Source organism: Camelus bactrianus, chromosome 11 (assembly GCF_048773025.1).
Source record: "Camelus bactrianus isolate YW-2024 breed Bactrian camel chromosome 11, ASM4877302v1, whole genome shotgun sequence".
In the NCBI taxonomy this organism is placed as follows: Eukaryota; Metazoa; Chordata; class Mammalia; order Artiodactyla; family Camelidae; genus Camelus; species Camelus bactrianus.
The window spans coordinates 37,854,819-37,877,727 of record NC_133549.1 but is presented as its reverse complement, the minus strand read 5'-3'; the positions used below and the strand labels follow the sequence as shown (position 1 = coordinate 37,877,727).

Below are 22,909 nucleotides of genomic sequence, written 5' to 3'. Positions count from 1 at the left end.
CGGGACTAGATCCCGGCACATGCTTCCTGGTTTAGCACCTCCTAACCCTGCTTGCCAGCTCTCCCTGGGAGATGGTTTGCTAGACGGAGGATAATGATGAAGCTAGCCAAGGATGCCATCAATGGCTTATATGGAGCCTGTCTCTAGAGGACCCCCTTCCATATCCATGTGTTTCACCTGCCTTCAGGCATCAGTGACCCTGGCCTCTGTCCTCCCACTCACACTCCTCACCACCTCCTCCCATCTCTCATTGAGATGAGGTCTCAGGGAAGCTGCGTGGATGAAAGGCTAGCCAGGGATTCGTCTATATCTCTTGTTGAGACCATCTCAGAAAGCAGATGGAATTCCAGTCTGGAGAGTTTGGGAGCTGCCTTTAGCAAGCAAAACCGCTAGGGTTCAAAATACCCCTACCACTGTGGTCTCAAGCTGGTTGTTGAGAGACCTCACATCCTCCCAGGGCCTTAAGTTGTGCAAAGCACTTTCTTTGCCTTGATGGCACAGTGGCTGGAGGGTGTAGAAAAGGCAATTACTCTTCTCCTCTACCTACAGATGATGAGACAGAGGGCAGGAGGGAACAGGTGTCATGTCCATGCTCACACTACCTCAGGCTCTGAGTCTAATCTGTCCAGTAGCCATTTAGCCAGACCTCGTCCCGAGCCCCTTCACAGGCCAGCTCTGCACCTACCCCAGGCTCCCCGCCACGACGCTTCCTACAAACTCTGAAATGTCCATCCCCTGGTGTTGTCCCCTTCACGGAGGTGCCTTTCCTCCCTACACTGGCTTGTGCACTGTCTGCTTCCTTCTACACTTCACCCTTAACCTCCCTGAGTGGGCATCAGTGCTGGTGAGAAAGGCGTCTCTAGACCCAGAGGATGTTAAAATTCTCTCTCTCTTCTCCTTCTTCTTCTTTCTAACTAAGGAGCAGAGAAGGAAGGTAGCTGTAGGAGGAAATGGGGCTAAAAGCATATTGTTTAAAGCTGCCCCAACGCTCTGTGATTTACCAGCTAAGCTGTTCTGAGAGGAGCTCCCTGTTCTCCATCCCTCTCCTCCCTTCTCCCTCCTTTCACACCACTTCGGTGGGGAACAGCTACCTCTTCCTCCAACCTGGCCAGGGATACCTTGGGAAGCCCCCCTCCAGTTCCACGTTAGCCAGCGAGGTGCGTTATTCAAACCTTCCTTCTCTGACACAATAACCCAGACTCTTCCTATTAGAGGTTTCCCACAGATCCACTTAGGGACTGAACATGTTCAGAGATCAGATCATCCTGGACACATCTGTTCTGTCCTTTCATCTGGGAACTGACTTTCTGGTCCCTGTGATCAACAGCAATTCTTTCAGGGAGACTTTCAACTCACAGTAGCTGTGTCCAAAACAGCCTTCACTGTGAACCTTGGATTCTCACTACCACCATGCCTCCAAAATCAGTCTGGTCGAGCTTTGAAAGAGAGGCTTAAGATGTAGGCAGAACTAGCTCCTAAAGAGGGTAAGAGGTGATGAGGCAGATCCTAGGAGGCTGTCACAGGGATGGCAGATTCTAGCTCTAGGGGACTGTACTCCTGTCTCCTTCCTCTACCATCCGTGGTAGACATGACTCATCGATCACCAAACTCCATTCTGTTGAAACCAAATATGGCTTCAGAATCCTTCTTAGCACAGTAGTTTCAGAATCCTCCTAGCACAGTGCTCCAGGCAGCCATCGTTACATGACTTGAGTTGACACTCTCTGCCCCGCCCAGCTTTTCTTTCTTCATCTGTGTCTTCCAAAACCTGGATCTGAAGAACCGAATTCCAAATCCAGGCATGGCTGCTCACAGCGGCTCGCCATGCCTCTCCTTACTCCGCTTGTACCTATTGCCTGAGCCCCGAGCCCCAGGCTTATTTTTGGAAGCCTGGGTGTCAAAACAAGTTGGCTAGCTGTATGTTCCCTGATGCTGATGGGAGCTTGACAAGCTGTAGCCTGGCTTTAATTCCTCATGTTGAAGCATTAAATGTCAGGAGCTCAATTAACATTTTCATTATTGCATTTTTATTGTGCTCTTACATAGGCTACAGATGTGTGGGAGCTAACATTCCCTTCCCTGCTATTTTTAAAGGAAAAATATCAACCTCAATGATAAATTATTACATGTTTAAGGTACCTTCCTAGTTCTCAAGACCTCCCCGAATGCACATCAATATCAGAACATGGTTCAATCATTTTGTTTACTCATTCATTTATTCCACAATTATTTGTTGAGCAACTAACTTCTAAGTTTGGGGGTACCATTCTGGGCTCTGAGGTTGTGCGGGGAAACTTGGGCAATGTAGATAGAATGGAAAGTCTTAAGCAGTTTTTTTCTTTAAAAAATAAACATAACCCACAAGGTGATGAAGTGCAGGAGGAAGAAAAAGAAGGGAGGAGAAAAACAGAGGGTGTGAAAAGGTAGAGCAGTAAGGGTGGTCAGTCTAGGCATAAACCAGGTGACTTCTCCTGCCATATTGGATGGCCAGGGTCTGCTGAGTACTGTCCTCTTCTTCTGGGAACTCTGTAATTTTGGTTTCATAGTTTATACTGCTGGATCACTTAATTTCCTGGCACTCAAGAAACATGTTGAGAAGTTTAAGTTGGAAACACACCCACACCCACACACACTCAGTTTTTCCTAGGCTACTATTATACATGAAGAGGAAGGTGTTCCTAGGCCAGTTTCTCCATACATGTCTGCTCTTCCACTCTCTGCCAACGTCAAGATCAATGTTGAAGAGATTACTGGTACACAGAATGAAGAGTTCCAGAGAGTCAAGCTAATCAATATTTGGTCTTTGAGTCTCACCACTTAAAGACACATCCCTGTCATATTACTTATGTATTCATTTTTCCCATATTGGATTATCTTCCAGCTGGGTTTTTGATACGACACCAAGAGAGAGATTGTACACATCCGCTCTAAACACAACTTAGAAAATCTTTCCTCCTCCAACCCCAAGCACATGTCATCTATAAACTGCCTGACAATTTCCAATGATCTGCTCTGTTTCAGGCAACATTGGTCCAGAGCTCTCCTATACTGATATCAGTGTGTTCATCTCTTCTGATGGGGGCAACACATGGAGACAGGTAAATGTGGGATTTGGGGACAGGGAAGAGGCATTTAGGGCAAGTTCTGCCAACATCTCTCTTCCCTCTAGATTCTCAGTCTCATTATGACTTCTTGGGTGCAAAAAAAATTGAAGCAGCTGTTCTATTTGGTCCATGTAGCTGGCAGATTAGATGGGCCATGGGGTAAAATGGGATGAGCTGGGCAGGGAATAAGAAGAACTGGAATTTTCCCAATTTGTTCATTCTGTCATTCAGCAATATGTATGGGGCAGTCATCAGGGGCTGTGTACCACGCTGGTGTGGCGGGGGGACACCACCAATAAAACAGTGTTTGTCATCAGCATGCCATGGGATCTTGGCAAGTAGGTCTCTTGACCTTTCTGGATCTGTTTCTTTATCTACAAGAGGAAGAGGGTAGAATACTAAGACCAGAAAGTCTTGTGGAAGTCTGTGGTGGGTGAAGTATTGTGTAGGACCAGCTTTAATTAAGTAAGAGACAGCTTAATAAATACATGGCCATATGAAAAATTAATTCGATTTTACAAACTTTTTATTTTTGCAGCTCTAGCCAATAGAACTTTTGGCAATGATGAAATTATTCTGTATCTTTGCTGTCCCATGTGGCTATGAAACACTTGAAATGTGGCTCCTGTGATAGAGGAACTGAATTTTTAATTTTATTTATTTTAATCAATTTAAATTTAAGTTGTCTCACATGGCTTCTATATTGGACAACAACAGCTTTATGCAGCGTCAACTCGGTGTCAAATATAAACCTGAGGAGGTGGCTGAATACTCTGGAGTCCTCAGGGAGCTCAAAATTAAGCAGAGAAAACAGGTCCATAAATAACTAACTATAGTTTAGACTGATTGCATGATTTTAGTGGCATTGTGAGCTTGCAGAGAAAAGGGAGGAATTAATTCTACTTGGGGAGACTGAGAAAGACCTCACAAGAAGAGCTGGCGTTTTACTAAGTCTTCAAGACGAGAAGGTTTCTATCTGAAGAAGACAAAGGTTTGGGTCCCTTAGGGAAGATTATCATGGCCGTCACCAACATCATCATCGCCACCCCCATTGTCACCACTGTCACTACTACCACTATCAAAAATAAAAAAAAGTTACCAAGGACCTACCAGGCACAACCACTATGTTAACTATGATTAGGCATACAACAAAGAATAAGTTAAGATTTCTGCTCACCAGGCCATAATCAGGTAGATGAGGAACAGACACAAAAATAAGAACATGCCTTCAACATATTAAGTGCCAAATCAGGTCGAAACTGGAATGTAAACTCTTCTGGTACAGAAACTCCCAACAGACAAATCATTGTCCCTCCAATACAAGAAATAGTTCACCTGACCAGGTGGCTACAGCGACATTCCTTCCTTGTGTCGTCACTACTTTGGTTTTCCTTCTTCTTTTCCCCAATAACTAAGGATTCCAGCTTCTAGTGCTGGGCAGGGCAAGAGTTAGTAGGGGCCAGAATGATAGTATCAAGAGGAAAGTGTGACGACAATAACATCTCTCCCCTCCTCAGTGCCAAGAATTTTCTCGCCCTTGGACTTAAACCCAGCCTTTTTATTATGTGGATTATCAGAGTCCACCTTTGAACTCTGGAGAGAAAAGCTAGCATTGCTGGCTCAGAGTCTTTGTTTATATCTGGCATATAAGTGAATAATCCTTAAGTCTTTTGTGCAGTAAGGCTCATCATTAGTGTGGACATTTATATTTCCTTAAAAGGAAAATATGGGAAAGAAAACTATTTGAGAGGGTTCAGCCTCAGAGTCCACTTATGTTTCTCTGTGGTTTATGTAGAGGAGATCTCATTCCTTCTATCCCCTCCCTTTGAAATCTGCTTACACCTTCTTACCCCTTCTGGTATGTCTCACTTAACCTACCATCCCAATCTGACCATCTAGGCTGTGAGAGTCACCATTAGTGGTTAAGGGCTAGAGGAATTCTCCAATTCCACTTTCCTCTAGAAGATCTATATCCAGAGGAGAGAACTGGCTCTCTGATGGGGAAATATTTTTCCTGTCTTAGGTTGCAGATTTAAATGTCATCAATGATAGCAGCTTTGCCCTATGGAGGGTTAGGTCTGAGCTAAGGCTCCAAGACTTGCATCATGGTAGGTGCTTAGTAGGTACCAATGTAGATGGGATGGATGGGTGACTGAATGAGTGAGTGAGTGAGTGGATGGATGAATGGATAATGGACAAGTGGATGAATCAAGGAATGAGTAACTCTAGGTCCCAAGAAGCACTGGGTCCCAGTGAGCATTTAGTGTAAGGATCCCCAAGTACCAAACTTAAATCTTCATCCAACTTGCCTGGGAATCTAGGAGGTGGTGGCTAAGTCTGAGAACTCAGTCGTTACGTAGACCATAATGTCTACATGTCTAAAAGGAATTGTCCTTTAATTTCCTAGGTAATTTATAAACACACTGCAAGACACAGACCATTTATAAATTAGCAAATATCTCATTTGAAGAGATGAAAAGGAGAAAGCTGAGAAGTAACTTACTCAGATAAAAGGATGGGGAAGCTTTTTTGAAGTCCTCTTTTCCTTTGGGTTATCTAGTTAAGCATGCCTCGACCTCTTGTAGTACACTAGCTCACAGGACTAGGGGAAAGAGCCCCGAAAATGCCACTTGGGAAGCCTAGGGAGGCTTATTTGTTCTCTGCAAGCCCATTTCCTCATCTATTACATGAGGAGGACAGTACTTGCCAAACTCCCAGATTTGGTTGTTGGAAGGCTCAGAACCTGGATGAAATGATGTATGTGAAAGACTTTGTAAACCGTCGAGCACGATGTGAATGTAAGGCATTACTGTGATTGTTGTTATTGTTGTTGTTCCAGATCTTTGATGAAGAGTACAATGTCTGGTTCCTAGACTGGGGTGGCGCCCTCGTGGCCATGAAACACACACCTCTGCCAGTCAGGCATTTGTGGTAAGGACAGCTCCCTACCCTATTAATGAGCAACTTTTTAGTGGAAAGGGCTGGGACAAGTTATTCTGCATGGTTTTGTACCCATTTCCCCATCTCTTCATCCATCCACCCATTTAATGTACACGGTGTCATCTAACTCTTAGGTAGCGTTAGAAGGTCAGGTAATTTAGATGGGAAGTTTGATGAATACAGTGGGATCGTAGGCATGGGTGTTCGGATAAGGCAGAAATGAGCAGGAAGGACCTGTAAGTTCAAGCAGCCAAAATTAAGAATCCAAAATATAGGAGCTGGATATTGCTGCAAGGAGGAGGTTAGGTGCATGTAGCAAATGCTAAGTTCAGCTCTAGATCAGTTGAATTTGAGATATCTACGAATATTCAAGCAGAGATGATGATTAGTTGTCATAATTATTCAGCCAAAGGTTAAGAGAGAGGTCTAGGAGGACACTTCAGACTTGGAGTTACTAGCCATTAGGTGGTAGTTAAAACCGTGTCAGTAGGCTGTGCACCTCAGGAAAGTGGGTGCAAAGAGGAGGAAACAGGGACTCCTGTGGAACACTGTTGGATACGAACATGCAGAGCAGGGGAAGAAGTTATGGAACAAACTAAGGAGAAATAGCCAAAAAAGATGAAAAACACAGGAGAAATGTTTCCATGGGTGCTGAAGGAAAGGGTGATCAATAGCACCAAGTTCTATATTTAGATCATCAGTTACAGAGTGAAAACAATCTAGAATTCAGCAGTATAGGAGGTCACTGTTGATTGTTTGTCAGGGTAAGTTCAAAAGAGAAGTGGGGTTGAAAGGTAGATTGCAGCACAGGAATGAATGATTAGCAGTGGAGCCAAGACAGCGTCGGTAACTCTTCCCAAGAAAGCAGATTATGGGATGACGGTGAGTGTGTACACGCAAGACCCTCCAGGGAGGACAAAGAGTTCAGTGAGAAAGTATGATGGTAATGAGGACGGTGATGATGATGATGATGATGATGCTTTGGTTTTGGCAGGGGATGGATAAGTATCATATATGTTTATTTCCTGATGGGAAAGAATTTCAGGCTTCAGATTCAGCAGAATGAATATTTGAGTAAATATTTGGCAGTAAGGGTATATTATTTATAATACAGTTGTTGGGATTTGCCATGGGCTGGAAGATGGGCACTGGCATAACTCCCAGGACCTTGACTTTGGGAGACTGACCCTTTTAGAATAAGAGTTCTACTTGGAAGCATCAGATTGTAATGAGGGGAAAAAAATCAGCTTTGGATCCCCAGGTACACAATCCAAGCTTCTGCCACCTTGGCAAGGACTTAAGAAAGTTTCTCTTAGTTTGGTCATTTATAAAGTTAACACCATTTGTTAAAAAAAAAAAAATGCTCTGCCAACTCAAGCATGAGCTTGAAAAAGTTCCCGATGTAATTGTTTATCATCCTTTCACTATCATTTGCGTCTAGAATCAGAAGAGTGGAATTACTTGATAGTAATGATAGTCAGCATTCACTGAGGGGTTATTAAATTCCAGGCACTGTTCTAGACCCTTTACATGAATTATCTAAGTTAATTCTTGCAGCCACACTATGCATGTGGGTACTCTTTCTATCATAGCACTAAAATGCAGGCGTATTAAATACTTGCTCAAAGTTACACAGCTAGTACCTGCCAAGTTGAGTCTCTCTCATGAATGCTCTTCAGTTTTACCTGCGAGTTTTCCAGATATTTTAATGAGTACACAGAGGCTTATCACATGGTTGCTGCCCTCTGGATGGGGTGGGGGGGATCATTGTCAAGATAAGGAGTTTAGACAGTCCACATAGTACCAGATATCAAAGCAATGTCAGGAAAGTAACATTTCTTGGCTGTTATCATTAGGTTCTAAGCACTCTATCTAAACCTTGATCTAAACCTCGATGAGATGATTGAAAAATGTCCTGCAGACAGACCTAGCTGGCAGATTTCTTCCCCTTAGGTCCTAGGAGACGGAGTGGCATCCCCATTTGTATCTGATGGTCACTGTCCTGCTCCCCCTCCTTCATTTTGGTGGAAGACTTAGAGCTCACTTCATGATTGTTTTTTAGAGACTTTTACACAAAGGTTGCCTTGTCTTAAGGAGAAGAAGAGTTTGTTATTTTCATCATTTCTTTTGGTGATGGAAGAGGAGAGTATGTTTGGCATGGAAAGAGTGTACGGAGCAGAGGGACCACAGAGGGCTTTGGCTTTGGCGAATCTTAACATCCTTATGTCTGATCATTCAGTCTTTTCTGCAATGGTGTCTCTCCGGAAACCTGATCACTTCCAAAAGGAACACTTGCCTAGAGGTTTCTGGAGGGAAACCATCCAAGTTGGTTAAATGATCTCATAAGTCACTCAGGGATATGTAAGTATGTAGAATCAAATCCTGCCTCTCAAAGTCATGAATACAAAGTTTTGAGTTTTCCCTTATTCCATGAAATATCTTTTGTTGGTTAAAAAAAAAATGTTATAGCTCCGAAAAAATAGCTTCGTTCCTATCAAATTTCCTCTTATGGTAGTAATGATAATTCTACCTCCATTTGTTCACCTACTTCAATTTATAAAGTATTAAAGATGACTTTTCAAACTTAGCTTTGAAATAAAATTTTCTCCATTTACAGGATAGTGACACTGTCGTTTATAATAAATACTGCCAATGTCCCCTTGAACTTAGATACGTCCCACGACTTCTGCTTACTTGTCCATCTATGAATGCCCTTCTCTGGAAACAGTCCTTGCAGTGGTTAAATGCCAGCTATGGAGGACCTGTGTTAGAAAACAAAGACAAATGACTCACTGGGGAACTCACCTTGGTACTTCTCTTTCGAGGCTAAGTGAGTGTTTCATAAGGGCTCGACCGTATCATTATCATCAATGTTTCCTTACAAACTCCTTGACTGATTCTGTCTCTGGCTGGCTTCTGAGTTGCAAAGCTTGGGAAACTCAAATGCAGTGTTTTTGTCACCAGTAGCTTCTGTCTGAGTTCCTACCTTCAGGGTAAACAAATGGCTCATTTGAAGTGGAAGAAAGGTTAAGTAACCTGTTCATTGTTCTTTTCTGTAGTTGGTCTCACTGACATTATTTGGCAGCGTATACAGATGTATGTATATTTGCACAGGAAAAAAGACACCGGCCCACCCACTCTCACACAAGGGTATAATGGCTCTCCAATTTAAATAATAGCTACATCGCCTTTCAGAGAAAATGGGAATCATAATTGAAAAGCTGGGGGAACTTTAGCGAGGCTAACAAGGCATGCTGTTTCCTATAAATTGAAATGATAGGTAGCTAGCTATGCATGAGGACAAAACAGCATACAGATGAAACCATCTGTTTGTGACCGTGTATGTTTAGATGCATAGAGATTAGAACCTAAATGCTATTTCAGGTGAGCCCTCCGTCCGGTGTCACCAGTTTTAGCTTTGTACTTTAGAAGCGTTAGAGTGAAGGAACAATGCCGCCCCACGGAATGCAGCGCTCTGATGAAAACTCACAATAGACGGAGCTCGTAATCAGCAGGTAGATGGGGTCCTACTGTCTGTCTAGCCCTGACAAGCCATCAGTGTCTCCTTTCAAAGGGATGTTCTTGGAAACTGAAAGCAAAACATCACCTGGCCTTTTTTGTTCCTTTGTTTTTCTATAAATGGTTGTGAATGCTGGCCATTTGCTCAGGGAAACGTTCACATGAAATAACAGTTCCAACCGATGTGAGTCTTTGAGAAGAGAAAGTGCATGTGCTCTTCTGAAAGGGCTTCCGTGGGGCTACAGTGCCAACACCTTGTGTCTTTGAGGTGACATAAAATGGAGCAATGCACCTCACCAAGGGGAGGAACACTGATCCTCGGTGACCATTGTGACTGTACTTCTGTGCTAGAGAGTTCTGGGGAGGCCTCTGATTGTTCTTGGCAGATTCTGTTCCTTTTAGTAGAACTCATCTCAACAGCATAACACCATAGACGCATGGAGTGCAGGAGGGTCTCGGAGGACAAGGGTCTGGTTTCACACGTAGTACAGCAGGCATCTCTGACACCTGAGAGGGTTACCCCACTTCATCAGGACAGCGCAGGGCTGACCAACTTGCAGGTGAGCCCCCACCTTGTCTATTGGCTTTGGTTGTTAGAAAGATTGTTTCTGTGCTGAGCAGTAGTGAATCTACTTGTAATTTCTGTTCACCAGTCTCTGTTCTGCTGCCCAGACCTACGCAGAGTAAATCTGCTCCAGAATTGTGTGTGATTTGTAGTGTCCTACACCTGAAAAGGACCTCAGGAGCTGGCTTTGTTCAGGCTTTCCAAGTTCTGGAAAATGACCAGATATACAATTCAAGGCAGATTCTGTGCATTTGTTCATTTATTTCTTACATATTCATTGAGTATATGCTATTTACCTGGCATGAGCATCGGGGCTGGGATATACCAGTGAAAATGACAGAATACTTGGGAACTTACATCCTTGTGTGGACATTTGACTTTCCTTTTTAGAACAGTTATAAGAATAGAAATCTTTTCTACCTAAGCCTCTCTGTATTTTTAATTGATACTTTCGTGTGTTTTTATCCACATTCTCTCTGATTTCATTCACAGACATTGCCCCTTTCCAATAGGCAACAAACAGAATTATTTTTATGTGTTTAACTATTTGGAAGCTTTCTTACTAAAAAAAAGTTAAAAGGCAATGGTAAATTATTCAGCCCCTTTTCTTTTTTCCCTAAACTATCTTCAATTCATATAATCTGTTTCTAGAACAACCTGTTTCTTACTTTTAATCACACTGATTGTCAGTTTTCTACAATGATTGAAACTGAACATAGCACTCAGGATCTGGTGGAAGGTTAATGCCTTTTATTATGCACGCTGTCTATCTGTGAACACATACTAAACTCACGGTGGCTTGTTTACCTCTCACAATAGAGATGTTGCTGGAAAATATTTACCTTGTGATTGACAATCACTTCAGGTCATTATTTGTGGTTTTTGTTTTTTGGGGGTTCTTTTTGGTCAGATTGAGTTTTTCATTAGTTACTCTTTTTCCTTTCTCTGGCTGTGGGGCTCTTTTTTTCTTTCTCTCTTTCAAATTAAGCATTCTGCTTTAAGTTGGTCCTACCTTATAAGTGACTTTCAGATCTACAGCCCTGGTTTTGATCCAGAAATCAGGATCGGTCAATCCAAAGGATTTCTTCACAGTGTCATGGTGTGGAAATCCAACAAAAGCATCTCAGTGGACCAAGCAGAAACTAACAAGTAAACAGCAAGTTTTGCTTCTCCTGTTCTCCCCATTTCCCCATCTTAATTACTTAATCCCCCAATCCATGCTGTCTGTGATTTCTTTCTTTTGTTCAAGCAATCTGTATACATTCTATTGCCAAATCCTATTAACTTCACCTGTAAAAATATTCTAAATCTTCCCATCTCCTTTCTGTCTCCACTATTAAAACCTTTGTCCAAACCCCTTCTCTTACTCGGTCTCTTATAATGGCCACCCCCTCCCCATTCATCTCCTTGTATCCAATTTGGGCCCCTGGCAATCCATTCACCACAAAGAAATAAAAGTTGTCTTTTAAAGGTTAAATTAATTCACATCTCTCCCATTTCAGCTGGAAGCAAGGTCCTCTGTAGCCCAGCCCAGCCTTCTTCTCTTGACTCTATTTCCTTCTCTTAACTCCTTTCCCACTAACCTTCAGCCACTAACCATCTCTCTGTCCTTCCCACCAGATCTGCCCTCAGGAACGGCTCTCACCTTGATCTTTGCATAGGCAGCTCCTTGTTGTTGTTCAGATCTCAGTTTAAATGTCACCTCCTCAGAGAGGATCTTTCTTAAATTTTCCATACAAAGTAGCTATTCACTCACTGCATCATATCATCCTGTTTTAGTTACCTCCGTGACATTTTTTCCTAACATATATTTTTGTGTCTGTTTATCTGCATACTGCTTGTCTCCTCAAACTAGAACCTAAGTTCCACTGAAGCCAGGACCTTCGCTTTCTTGTTCAATGCTGTATCTCTAGAACAGAGCCCACGGCCAGACCAGGCGCAGAGTAGATAGACATCAGTAAATATTTGATAAATGAATTCTATTTTATTTCAGTTTTTTAAGCTTTGCTTCTTGTTTTATTGCAAATTGGCTTACTTTAAATTTTTTTTCTTCCAGTTATATTGAGCTATAATTGACATACAGCACTGTATAAGTTTAAGGTGTACAACATAATAATTTGACTTATATACGTCATAAAAGGGTTGCCACAATATCTTTAGTGAACTTCCACTATCCCAGGTAGATACAAAACGAAAGAAATAGAAAAAAATTTTTTTCCTTGTGATAAGGACGCTTAGGGTTCACTCTCTTAACAACTTCATATATAACCTATGTGGAGCCGGCTTGCCCTCTCTGGAGTCAGAAAACCCTCGCTCCTGGGCTCTCTGTGTGCCTGGAGCCTATGGACACCTTAACCCTACTCCCCACTGCAGGACCCTCCGCATACCTACGTGTCATGCTGGAAATAAAATGGCTTCTCTTGCTGTGTGTTTACCCTGACAAAACTCATCCCCCCAGGAGATAACCTGTCTCATAGTACCCTAAGCCTAATCCTACCCTCACACCCTGCCCTTATCAAAGCCCTAAAACCTACTGTTCAGGGAAGTCCCTGACAGATCTTACAACCACTCAGGTACCTGTGCAGAAACTACTCCTTGTGTGCGCTGCCCCCCTCCCCCCAGTAAAAGACCCAGCACACCCATCCCCGGTGCTCACGCTGGCACCTCTCCCCTCTGTGGCCCAATGGTGCTTATACAGCGTACCTCCTAACCGTTCCGAAACTCTCTTGGTCTCTGGTAATTCTGTACCAACCTGCGTGTCACCATCATGGTGTTGTGTGCCCACAACAAGCTATAGCAGTGTGAATTTTGTTTATCATGTTGTATATTACACCCTAGTACTTGTTTATATTTTTTTTCCTTCTTTCTCCTTTTTATTTTTTAAATTTTATTTTTTTATTCTTATTTTTTGTTGACGAGTAGTCAATTCACAATGTTAGTTTCAGGTGTACAGCAAGGCAGTTCAGTTACACGTATTCATACAAACATATATATATATTTTCAGTTTCTTTTTCATTATGGCTCATTTTATTTCAGTTTTATAGTCCTGTCTTGCCACTGTTTACAGGTCAACTGGAACTTTACCCCTGTGTCCTTGAGTATTGGCAATGCTACCAATTGAGCTTCACCTGTGGGCTTAGTAAGGCATTCCAAATCCCTCTGTCTTGGCCATTAATGAGCTATTGAATTATAGAGGAGAAGATGGATCCCATTGCGTTATCATTCAATTTAGTTGCCTCAGAACATCTAAAAACTAAGGAAGAGTAGCTCTCCTGAATGGTAGGCCATTCAGACCCAAGTTTCTGATAGTCAAGTGATTAAAGTTTCTAATGTATTTTTTGGACTATTTTTTAGGATTTTTGTGTTGCTTTCAGTAACTATCTCAGCCTGAGATATTCAGGTGTTAGAAATTACTGATCTCAGAAGGTCACCTGAAGGGCACAATCCTGTGCTCCCGAGTGGTGTTGCCCGTCAGTGAGTTAGAGGGTGCATTCCTTACCCTGGCTCTGGGGAACTGTCCCCTTGTTTATGCTGATTTTATGTCTTCCTTAGACTTTGGCTATTGGATATGCTAGCTTTCCCACCTGGATGTTAGCATTTCTTCTCCTCTTTTTTTTTTTTTTTTTTTTCGCTGCTCCCATTCTTCCAGAAGAAGCTTTTGCTCCTTCCATATGAATTCAGTTTGCACAGCATGCTTTTATCTTCCACAGTGCCTCTCTCCATCTTGGGCTTAGTTTTTCTTTGGAGCCTCCATCTCAGAGCTCAGAGCTCAGAAGGCTGAGATGGTCCCTCTGTTTCTACTCCTTGTTGTCTTATCTTCATGTATGGAGTTAAGATGACTGTCCTCTGCCCTGCTGTTAATGGCAGTGGTGTGAAGTCTCCTCCTTCCCTGGAATGCTGGTGGCACTCACTGCATTTTTCTCTGCTAGTTCAATAACTGACTTTCACCAGTCAGGGAACTCAGAGAATGAGACAAGGACAGGTGCCTTTCTCCACTTTGACTTCTTTCTATCAAGACGATAATCAATCCAAAGTCATCAAAGCAAACAAACAACAACAGAAAAACTAAACAGAATTTTTTTTCACCCCCTGGACTTACCAGCCAGAGTTAAGTAGTGGCCATGACATACTTTGAGACTCCAGTGATGATTTTAGGAACCAAGTGGGTACGTGGCATGAAAGGTGAATCCATTCCTAATGACACTCTTGATTTCACTTTTGAAATGAGAAATTTATTTCCAAGAAAAGAAGTTCAGATCTGCCCAAACTTCCTTTGGTTCAGCTTTGATGATTATCCAGCCTATTGGAAACAAAAGGCTGAAATGACCAAGTCCTTAAAGGTCAAGACAATATTGTTGACTATCATCATTGTGCTGTACATTAAATCTCCAAGAACTCATTCATCTTGCATAACTGAAGCTTTGTACCTTTGACCAACATCTCCTCATTTCTTCCTCCTGCCCATCCTCCACTCCCATCCCCTCAGAAACCCGGTTCATTGTGGCCTACTTTTCACTATATGTATATATGTGTGTGTACATATAGTTATAAACTTTAAATACATGCAATTTTATATGTCAAGGCTATTGCAATAAAATTGTTTCTAAAGTCCAGAGAAATACCGGTCACTTTTATGACCACTGCCTGCTTTTTGTTTGTGGAAGTAGGCCTAGGTAGAACATAAATACAAAAATTGTTGTATGACAGACTGGTTTTTCTAGCTGGGTAAAGAGATTGCCTTTCCAATTTTTTAAATCAATATATTTGGGAAGAGAGGATAAGACAGAAAGAGACAGAGGTTAAGAGAGACAAGTAAATATGTGGAGAATGGGCTGAGCAGGTTGACTAGTAATGGAGAAAGAGGCTGTCACATCCAGTACATGGATGCCAGTGTAGGCCATGCTAGAAAAATGATTGGATGGATTAGAAGAGCTTCCTTATCATTCCTTATTTTTTAATTCATGTTTATTTAACATTTATATCATAGCATGCGCCATTGTTTCTGATAATTACTAGGAATGCAAAAATGAGTAATATGATCTTTGATCTCAAAAAGATCACAGTTCAGTGGGAAAGTCAGACATTTTTTGAAATTATGGATATAATATCAGGTAAGGAGCATTGCCATAAAGATATGTAGGTAGTGTTAAGGGGTCAGTCAATGAACAGGACATGCATGACTCCTGAACTCCCAAGACTAAAATGTTGAACTTGAGGGGTTCAAGATGAATTAAGAAGTCATCACTCAGCACTATGCTAGGGGAAGGCTGGGTATTGTTGGAAATGAGAGTTTCTACAGTTGAACTCGGAGAATCCTGGGTTGTGGAGTCAGAGAAGAATTAAGAATTAACCATGCCAAGAAGGATCACAGGAAATGAAACAAATACAGCTGCCTTGGGGAAGGAGGGGTGTCAGGAAAAGCTGTCAGAGGAGATGGGCTTTGGGCTCTGTCCTCTGGTTAAGTCAAGGGACAGTAGGGCGCTCAGGAAAGGGAAGGACCAGCACTCAGAATTGCTCAGGTCTTCTCCACTAGCTGCATCCCTATAAAGGGTTTTGGAAGCTGTGTCCACAAATAGCCAGACCCTCCTCTTACCGTCGACTGATAGATGGAACAGCGTTGGCCAGGACATCTCAGACACTCAATACTTGTCCCTAAAAGACCCTTAAAGTGGCCTCAGGGAGGGAAAATAATACTTCATCCATTCTGAACAAATAGGAAATTGCTATTTTTAAGGTTTGATCGGAAAGACACACAGCTCCCCTCCCATAGGGTACACCCCGCACTACTCAATTTATCTGTGTCAGAAACTCCAAAGGCTGAATTGATTGTGCTGTAAATTGAACCTCGGGTTTCATTCTGGGGACTTGAAATGTGACCCTCCACCCACAAAGCCCTCCTGCCTGGGTTGTTTTTTTCGATTCTAATAGGTTGAAATGTTTCTGCAGCTCTTGGTGCTGTCTCTGCCTGGGCCAGAAAATGCAGTTTTTATCAAATCTCATAATAATATGGGGAGATGCTGAAGATGAATGCCTATTGATGATCCAAACTGCCAGAAAGGGAGATACAGAGGAGAATTTAATAACCTGAAAAATGGTTGCACAAGAGTGGTTTTATTTTCAGCTGTCTCTTCCGTGTACTTGTTTCCAACCCAGGGTGAGTTTTGATGAAGGCCACTCCTGGGACAAGTGTGGTTTCACTTCACTTCCTCTCTTTGTCGACGGGGCTCTGGTGGAGGCCGGCATGGAGACCCAGATCATGACGTGAGTACTTCTTTGGCTGTGGTCAAAAGACGCCCAGAGTCTTGGGTTCTACTTCCGTGGAAGCCACGACTTTCCCCAGGGAAGCTTACAGCAAAGTGCCAAAGTTTTGTTATCTGTAACATGGAAATATTAATGCTTAAACCCACCAATTCGGAAGACTCCTGGCAGGATTAGAGAAGCTGGACTTCTAATTGAAAAGTTATAGTTTATAATGGAATTAAAGCATTGTAACACATTTCCATTGATCCCAAACCCAAGTAGACAGAAAGCTGAAGTCTTTTAGATGTGGTTTTTCTTTTTCCAAAACACTCCAGTCAGGAGCTAGGGAAGGGTCAGAGGGAGCAAAACAGCCAACATACTGAAAACAAGGGATATGTTCAGGGAAACTTCTAGAGTTCATGGTACACACACACACACACACACACACACACACACACACACACACACACACACACACAGAGTTGCCATTGCTCCACTTAAGATTAATTTGCTATGAAAATTTTTCTACCCTTCTTTACAATGAGAATAAATGGAGAGGATATAGATCTTAAAGCTGTAAAAAAGCCCTGAAATACTTTCTGAATATTGAAGGAGATAGTAATATTATGATGTTGTTTTCTAAAAGCATATGAAAATTTAATTCCTAAAAAGTTGATCACCTGTGTGTGTTTGTGAGCATGTGTGTCTGTAGGGGGCCATGAGCGAATTGCTATGGTAACTTACCCTCCACCAGCAACACCCAACCCCACCTCCCTCCACCTCCCCCACTCTCAAGTGCCTGGAATACCTTGCACTTTGTTTGCTGGACAGAAGGAAGGGTGTCTGCTGGGCAAGATTAAGGAGAACTTGCTGTATTGTGGAGTTCGCACAGAAAAGCTTCACAGAATGATTCTGGCCTGGTTTGGGGCTCATCGTTTTACTCTAGGTGCCCCTGCTGTTGTCTTAACCTTTGCATTCATTCATTTCTTGACAGCTTGAATCAGTCTTTGCCTAATATGAGACTGATGAGCTTTGAGGAGGAGGCAAATACAAGAGCAAATGACTAATTCCTGTGCTTTACCTTTTTACCAGAGTGACCAGTTAAAAAAATCTTTTATAACCACAGTTCTGCAGTTTTGATCCAGTGTCATAATCTAGCTCCAGCTTGGACCACTTTGCCATGTCCCTTCCCTCCACATCCATCCTTGTGTCCAGTGGTTGACCAGGGACTCCTTTGAGCTTACCAAGCAGAAGGAACTCAGCCATGATGGAAAATGATACACATATTGGGGAAAACAAAACAACAAAACAACAGGGCAAAAGTCTAATCCCAGGGCTTAGGGCACCTGAGTTAGGATTCTGTATAGTCCTGTAGCTCTGGAATACCTGCCCAGTAGCTCCCCATGCTGGACCACCAGTGCTTCCTGTGTAAAGTTGAATCTCCTCCTCCTTCTTTCTCAAATGTTGATATTCTAAGAATTTTCCCCTTCTTAGGAAGTTCAGCAGGAGCATGGAGAAGGGGTTCCATGTCTATAGGATTTGTCTAGAGAAAGAGTCTGTAGGACTCCCAGTGTCCTCATTATTTAAAGAAGGTTCACAACAGAAAATTTCAGTGGTTCCACAGACTGTCTTTAAAATTATTTGGAACAAAGGCAACAGAGAGTGGTATTTAAGTTATCTTCTTTAATTCCCTCTGAATTTTCCAAATCGCTAGTACAACTTTAACTCCAAGGATGGTGAACTGTGTCTTTTGAAGACTTAACTCTCAAATTGAGCATATGCTGTATGTTAGGCATGTAGGCTCTCTGGTTGGAAATTGAAAGGCATGAGGTCAAACCCTCTGAGGAGCTGCTGTGATCCTCCCAAAGGGTCTAATTGTATTCATAACTGGTATCTTTAGATGCAAACTTGGGTAATGATAGGACTTCTCTGGACAGTTCTGTTGTAAAATGTGAGCAAGCATTTCCTGTAGAATTTGTTGTTCAGGAGGAAGTGAAGCTTTAATCTGAGTTGTTTTCAGTAATTTCTTCTCATTCTCCTAAAATATACCCCCAGTGGAATTGTCTCACCATCTAAGTGTTTAACTAAACTTCCTGTAATAGCAAATGGACTCTATTGGTAAGCTATCAAGTCATTTTATTAATTAAGAGTCAACAATAATTGTACACAAGTTTGGCTGTTGAAGACTGTATTTAAGATATAGTGTGTTACTAATGCTTAGAGTCCAAAGCTTCATCATTTGATGGATACACAGCAACAATATGTTGCATAAATACAAGTCCTGGATGTTCAAAGACAGTATCATAATATAAATTTTATTTCCAAAGTACACATGCTTTGATAAATACACATGTATAGTGAACATATATATATATGCATGCATATATGTGTATATATATATGAACACATATATATACATATATATGTGTATAGACACATGCCCACATATACATGTACATATACATATATATACAGAAATTTAGACAAAAGAAATACAATGAGAGAGAAATCTCAAGGATTCAGGGTCCTGGCAAGACCTTCACAAAGTTATAGTATTAAAAAAAAAAAATGGTGGTTCCTGTGTGCCTGATACTATTCTAGGTGAACAAACCAGGAAAAAGCCCCTGTCCTCATGGACTTTGCATGCTTGTACATTAAATAAACATGACATACACATGACTCTGTCATGCTACTCAAAACACTCTGCCAAGAGATTGCAATATTTTCTTAATAATCCCAGGAAGCGTATCATGGAATACTAGGAATACCACCATCTTTTTTCATAAGGATCTCTGACCATGTGCTGACTTTTCCAGATTATTTCCCATCCTTCACTTAATCACTAGATATAAAAAGAAAACCTTCCTTTTTTTCTAGGACTTTCTCTAATATGGCCATCAAAGAGTTTCAAGTATTGAGTTCAAAGTTCAGTAAAGCAAAGAACACATATTCAAGACAGTTATGGAATCTGCTCAAATTCATCAAGCCTGATGTGGCTGCTCACCACAATCAAATACAAGAAAAAATTTTTTTGCTGCAAATAGCATTATTTTACTATTTTTTATGGCTGAGTAATATTCCATTGTGCATGCACACGTGCGTGCGCGCACACACACACACAACAATTTCCTTTTCCAGTCATCTGTTGATGGACATTTAGGTTGTTTCCATGTCTTGGCTATTGTATATAGTGCTGCTGTGAACATTGGGGTGCAGGTTTCTTTTTGAATTAGAGTCCATCTGGATATATGCCCAGGAGTGGGATTGCTGTTTCATGTGGTAAGTTTATTTTTAGTTTTTTAAGGAACCTCCATACTATCCTCTATAGTGGCTACACCAACTTACATTTCTACCAGCTGTGTTTGAGGGTTCCTCCAGCATTTATTATTTGTAGACGTCTTAAATCTGACGTGGTCCTAGAATATCGGGCAGTGAAGATATGTATGGTCCTGAAGTCAGGTGTTCCCTGTTTTTGTCCCAAAGAGACATACCGGTCCTCCTTTTATTCTGTTTTCTCCTCATTTCACAATGTGATTTCTCCGGTGTCCTCTGGTGTGAGACCTCCTTGAACGCGTTCCTTGCTTGTCTTGGGGCAGAACTTTGAACCATAGCACATGTACACCAGTCTCTACATGACCTGGCATTCCCCAGCAAGTTTAAGGCCACAGTTCAGCTTCTGTATTCAGGCCATCTTAAATGGTAATTATTTTCTTTTTCTCAGTTTCGGATGGAGTTTAGCTGGTCACATGGATGTAAAGGAGAGTGACCTCAGGGCCAAAGCATTCGCTGAATAGACAAGATAGCGCTACTGCTTTTCCTTCCTCTCCAGGAAGACGCCAAGGCGTGTGGCAGAGCTTCTGTCCTCCTCCCCTCCTCCTACCTTGCTTATGGAGATCTTTTAAATGCTAGTAAATAGAAAAGGAATGGGAATAGTGCATCATTTTTTTGTATGAGATTTGAGGCAGAGGTGTTTTGTTCTTCATGGAATTAAGATGAGCCTGGAAGCAATCAACCAACTAAGTATAAACAATTCAAGCTACCTATTTTCAACTTTTTTTTTTAATTATTAAATCTGAAGTTTCTCTGGTATGAAAATGATTCAGGACTCTTTATACAGACGGAAGGGTGGACCCTGGAACGACTGCCAAGAGGCAGTTTCTGTTTCTGCCTTCATTTTGAAAAGGGCTTTAAAACCAAATGGCCCACTAAGGGCGATGAGTACTTCCCTCTCGTGGAATGGCAGTGACAAAGACTAAAGCAGGAGTCCCAAAAATTTAAATATGCCTTAGGAATTTTGAGGACAGAAAGTTCATTTGGGGACAAGGTTGTTTAACCTTACCATTTAACCAAAATCTTATTAATGATATGGGCTATTTGAGTTCTGTATCCTTCCTCTTCCTGTTAACCCTGAGTCCGTAGCTCACCTGGGGTCAAGGAGAAAGACCCTTGGCTCATTCACACTAAGGTTTTATTGCCTTATCTTGTTGCCTTTATTTGGAGGATTTAAATATTTACAAGTTTGTGCTGTTTAATGTTATGTGTTAACTTGACTGGGTCATGGGGTGCCTAGATATTTGGTCAAACATTATTTTGGTTGCGTCTGTGAAGGTGTTTTTGGATAAGATTAGCATTTAAATCAGTAGACCCAATAAAGCAGATGTGGGTGGAACTTATCCAATCAGTTGAAGGCCTGGATAGAACAAAAAGGCTAACTCTTCCCCGAGCAAGAGAATTCCTCTTGCCTGGCTGCTTTTGAACTAGGACATGGCTTTTTCTTGCCTTTGACTCCAACTGAAGCTTCCACTTTTCCTGGTTCTCAAGCTTGGAACTACACCATTGGCTTTCCTGGGTCTCCACTCACCCTGCAGGTCTTGGGACATGTCAAATCCCACAATTTTGTGAACCAATTCCATGTGATAAATGCCTCTCTCTCTCTCTCTCTCTCTCTCTCTCTCTCTCTCTCTCTCTCTCTCTCTCTCTCTCTCTCTCTCTTTCTCCTATTCATTCTGTTTCTCTAGAGATCCCTGACTACAGCTACATAGTTCATTCATCCAAAAACATTTTCTGAGCTTCTAATATATTTTAGACCCTTTTAAGGGGTATTAAAAAGGTAAATACAATTCTTTGTATTTTTAAGGCACTCTCAGTCCCATGTGTTGGGGGAGATGGGATACACGGTCATCAAGAAAGCCTAGTTATAGAACCTGGATATACGTAGAGGGAAGTGAAAGCTTCCCATGTATGGAAGGTGACAGCTGAGTCAGTCTGGAAGTTTCAATAGCAGTTCACCGGTGGAAAGCCAATTAATAGGCAGTAGGATGTAAGCTCAAAACAAGCACACATTTTTAACAGTTTTGTTGAGTACTGTAACCTCAGTGTCTAAAAGAGTGGGGGTAGACACATGGTAAGAAATTTATTGGTTGAAAGAATGACTTCAAAGCAAAGGAAAGTGCCATGAGAGAGCATGACTTGGTGTTAAGGTGGTGAGACTACAAAGGGTGTTAGGATTATGTTTAGGAATTTGGCTTATATCCAGAGTGATTGTCTTGAACCTGAAAATTTGGAAACACCACCCGTGGAGTGCTTTCCACTGCCATTAGGATAAAGTCCAAAACTCACTGAATGGCCTGGACATCTCTACCCTGAGTCGTTATCTGGGACCTCATTTCTGGCCCCCATGCTCTGACCACTCTTCTCTGATCCACTGGTACCTTCCTGCCCCAGCGTCCTTGTCTGTCTATCCATCTGGAATGTTCTTGCCCTCCCCACTTGAATGATCAGGTTTCTAAGTATCTTTCAGTTCTCAGCTTTAAGAATCAGTTTTTCAGGCATACCTTCCTTTAGCCAGCAGATCAAGTTGGGGCCCCATGCTCTATGCTGTCTTAGACTGATTTTTTTTTCGTTTACAACACTTCAGGAAATACATATTAATGAAGATGGCAGTTTGTGTGGAAGCTTCCCTCTCCCCCTTCATCTGCCCTTCAGACAGACAGACATGTGTATGTATGTAAACACACACACACACACACACACACACACTTTAAATTCCCTCGAGGGAGGATCTTTGTGTATCTTGTTCGAGTGCGTGTGAATCAGTTTTGTGTGAGCGCTGAGGATGTAACCATGTATATGTGTTGAGTGATTGAATGAAGAAATGAATGAATGAACACATGAATCTTATGGTCCCCAACAATCTTACCACTGTTGTGATTAGAGTGGCTCCTCTGTCCCATGGCTCTAGCATTGTAGGGAGTTGATTATAGCTCCCCAGAGGTTCTGAATTGCTCTAATCAGAATCCAGTAGTTACAAGTTACAGGAGCCTGGGGCTGGGTTGGAATCAGAGCAGTCTGTCTGTGTGCAGACGTGCGTACAGTGGGTGATGGAGGAGGGGGTGGTGTGGCAGGTGGGCGCAGAAGGGCAACTAGACAATGAGGCTGGTCCTGGCAATGACTTCTTATTTCCTCCGCCTTCCATAGAATCTCTCGAATTCCTATGTCTCCCAGAGGCCAAAGCCCAGAAGCATGAAACCTCCTAACGCTG

General features: G+C 42.1%; 1 protein-coding gene across 1 annotated transcript in view; it reads left to right on the top strand.

The window, feature by feature from the left end:
- The window catches only part of SORCS3 (sortilin related VPS10 domain containing receptor 3), a 565,587-nt gene that overhangs the window by 476,830 nt on the left and 65,848 nt on the right, over positions 1-22,909 (top strand). Inside the window, exons 12-14 of the mRNA XM_074373664.1 lie at positions 3,022-3,098; positions 5,944-6,035; positions 16,282-16,389. Of these exons, the coding sequence (XP_074229765.1) occupies positions 3,022-3,098; positions 5,944-6,035; positions 16,282-16,389 (277 nt within the window). The remainder of the gene's footprint in view (positions 1-3,021; positions 3,099-5,943; positions 6,036-16,281; positions 16,390-22,909) is intronic.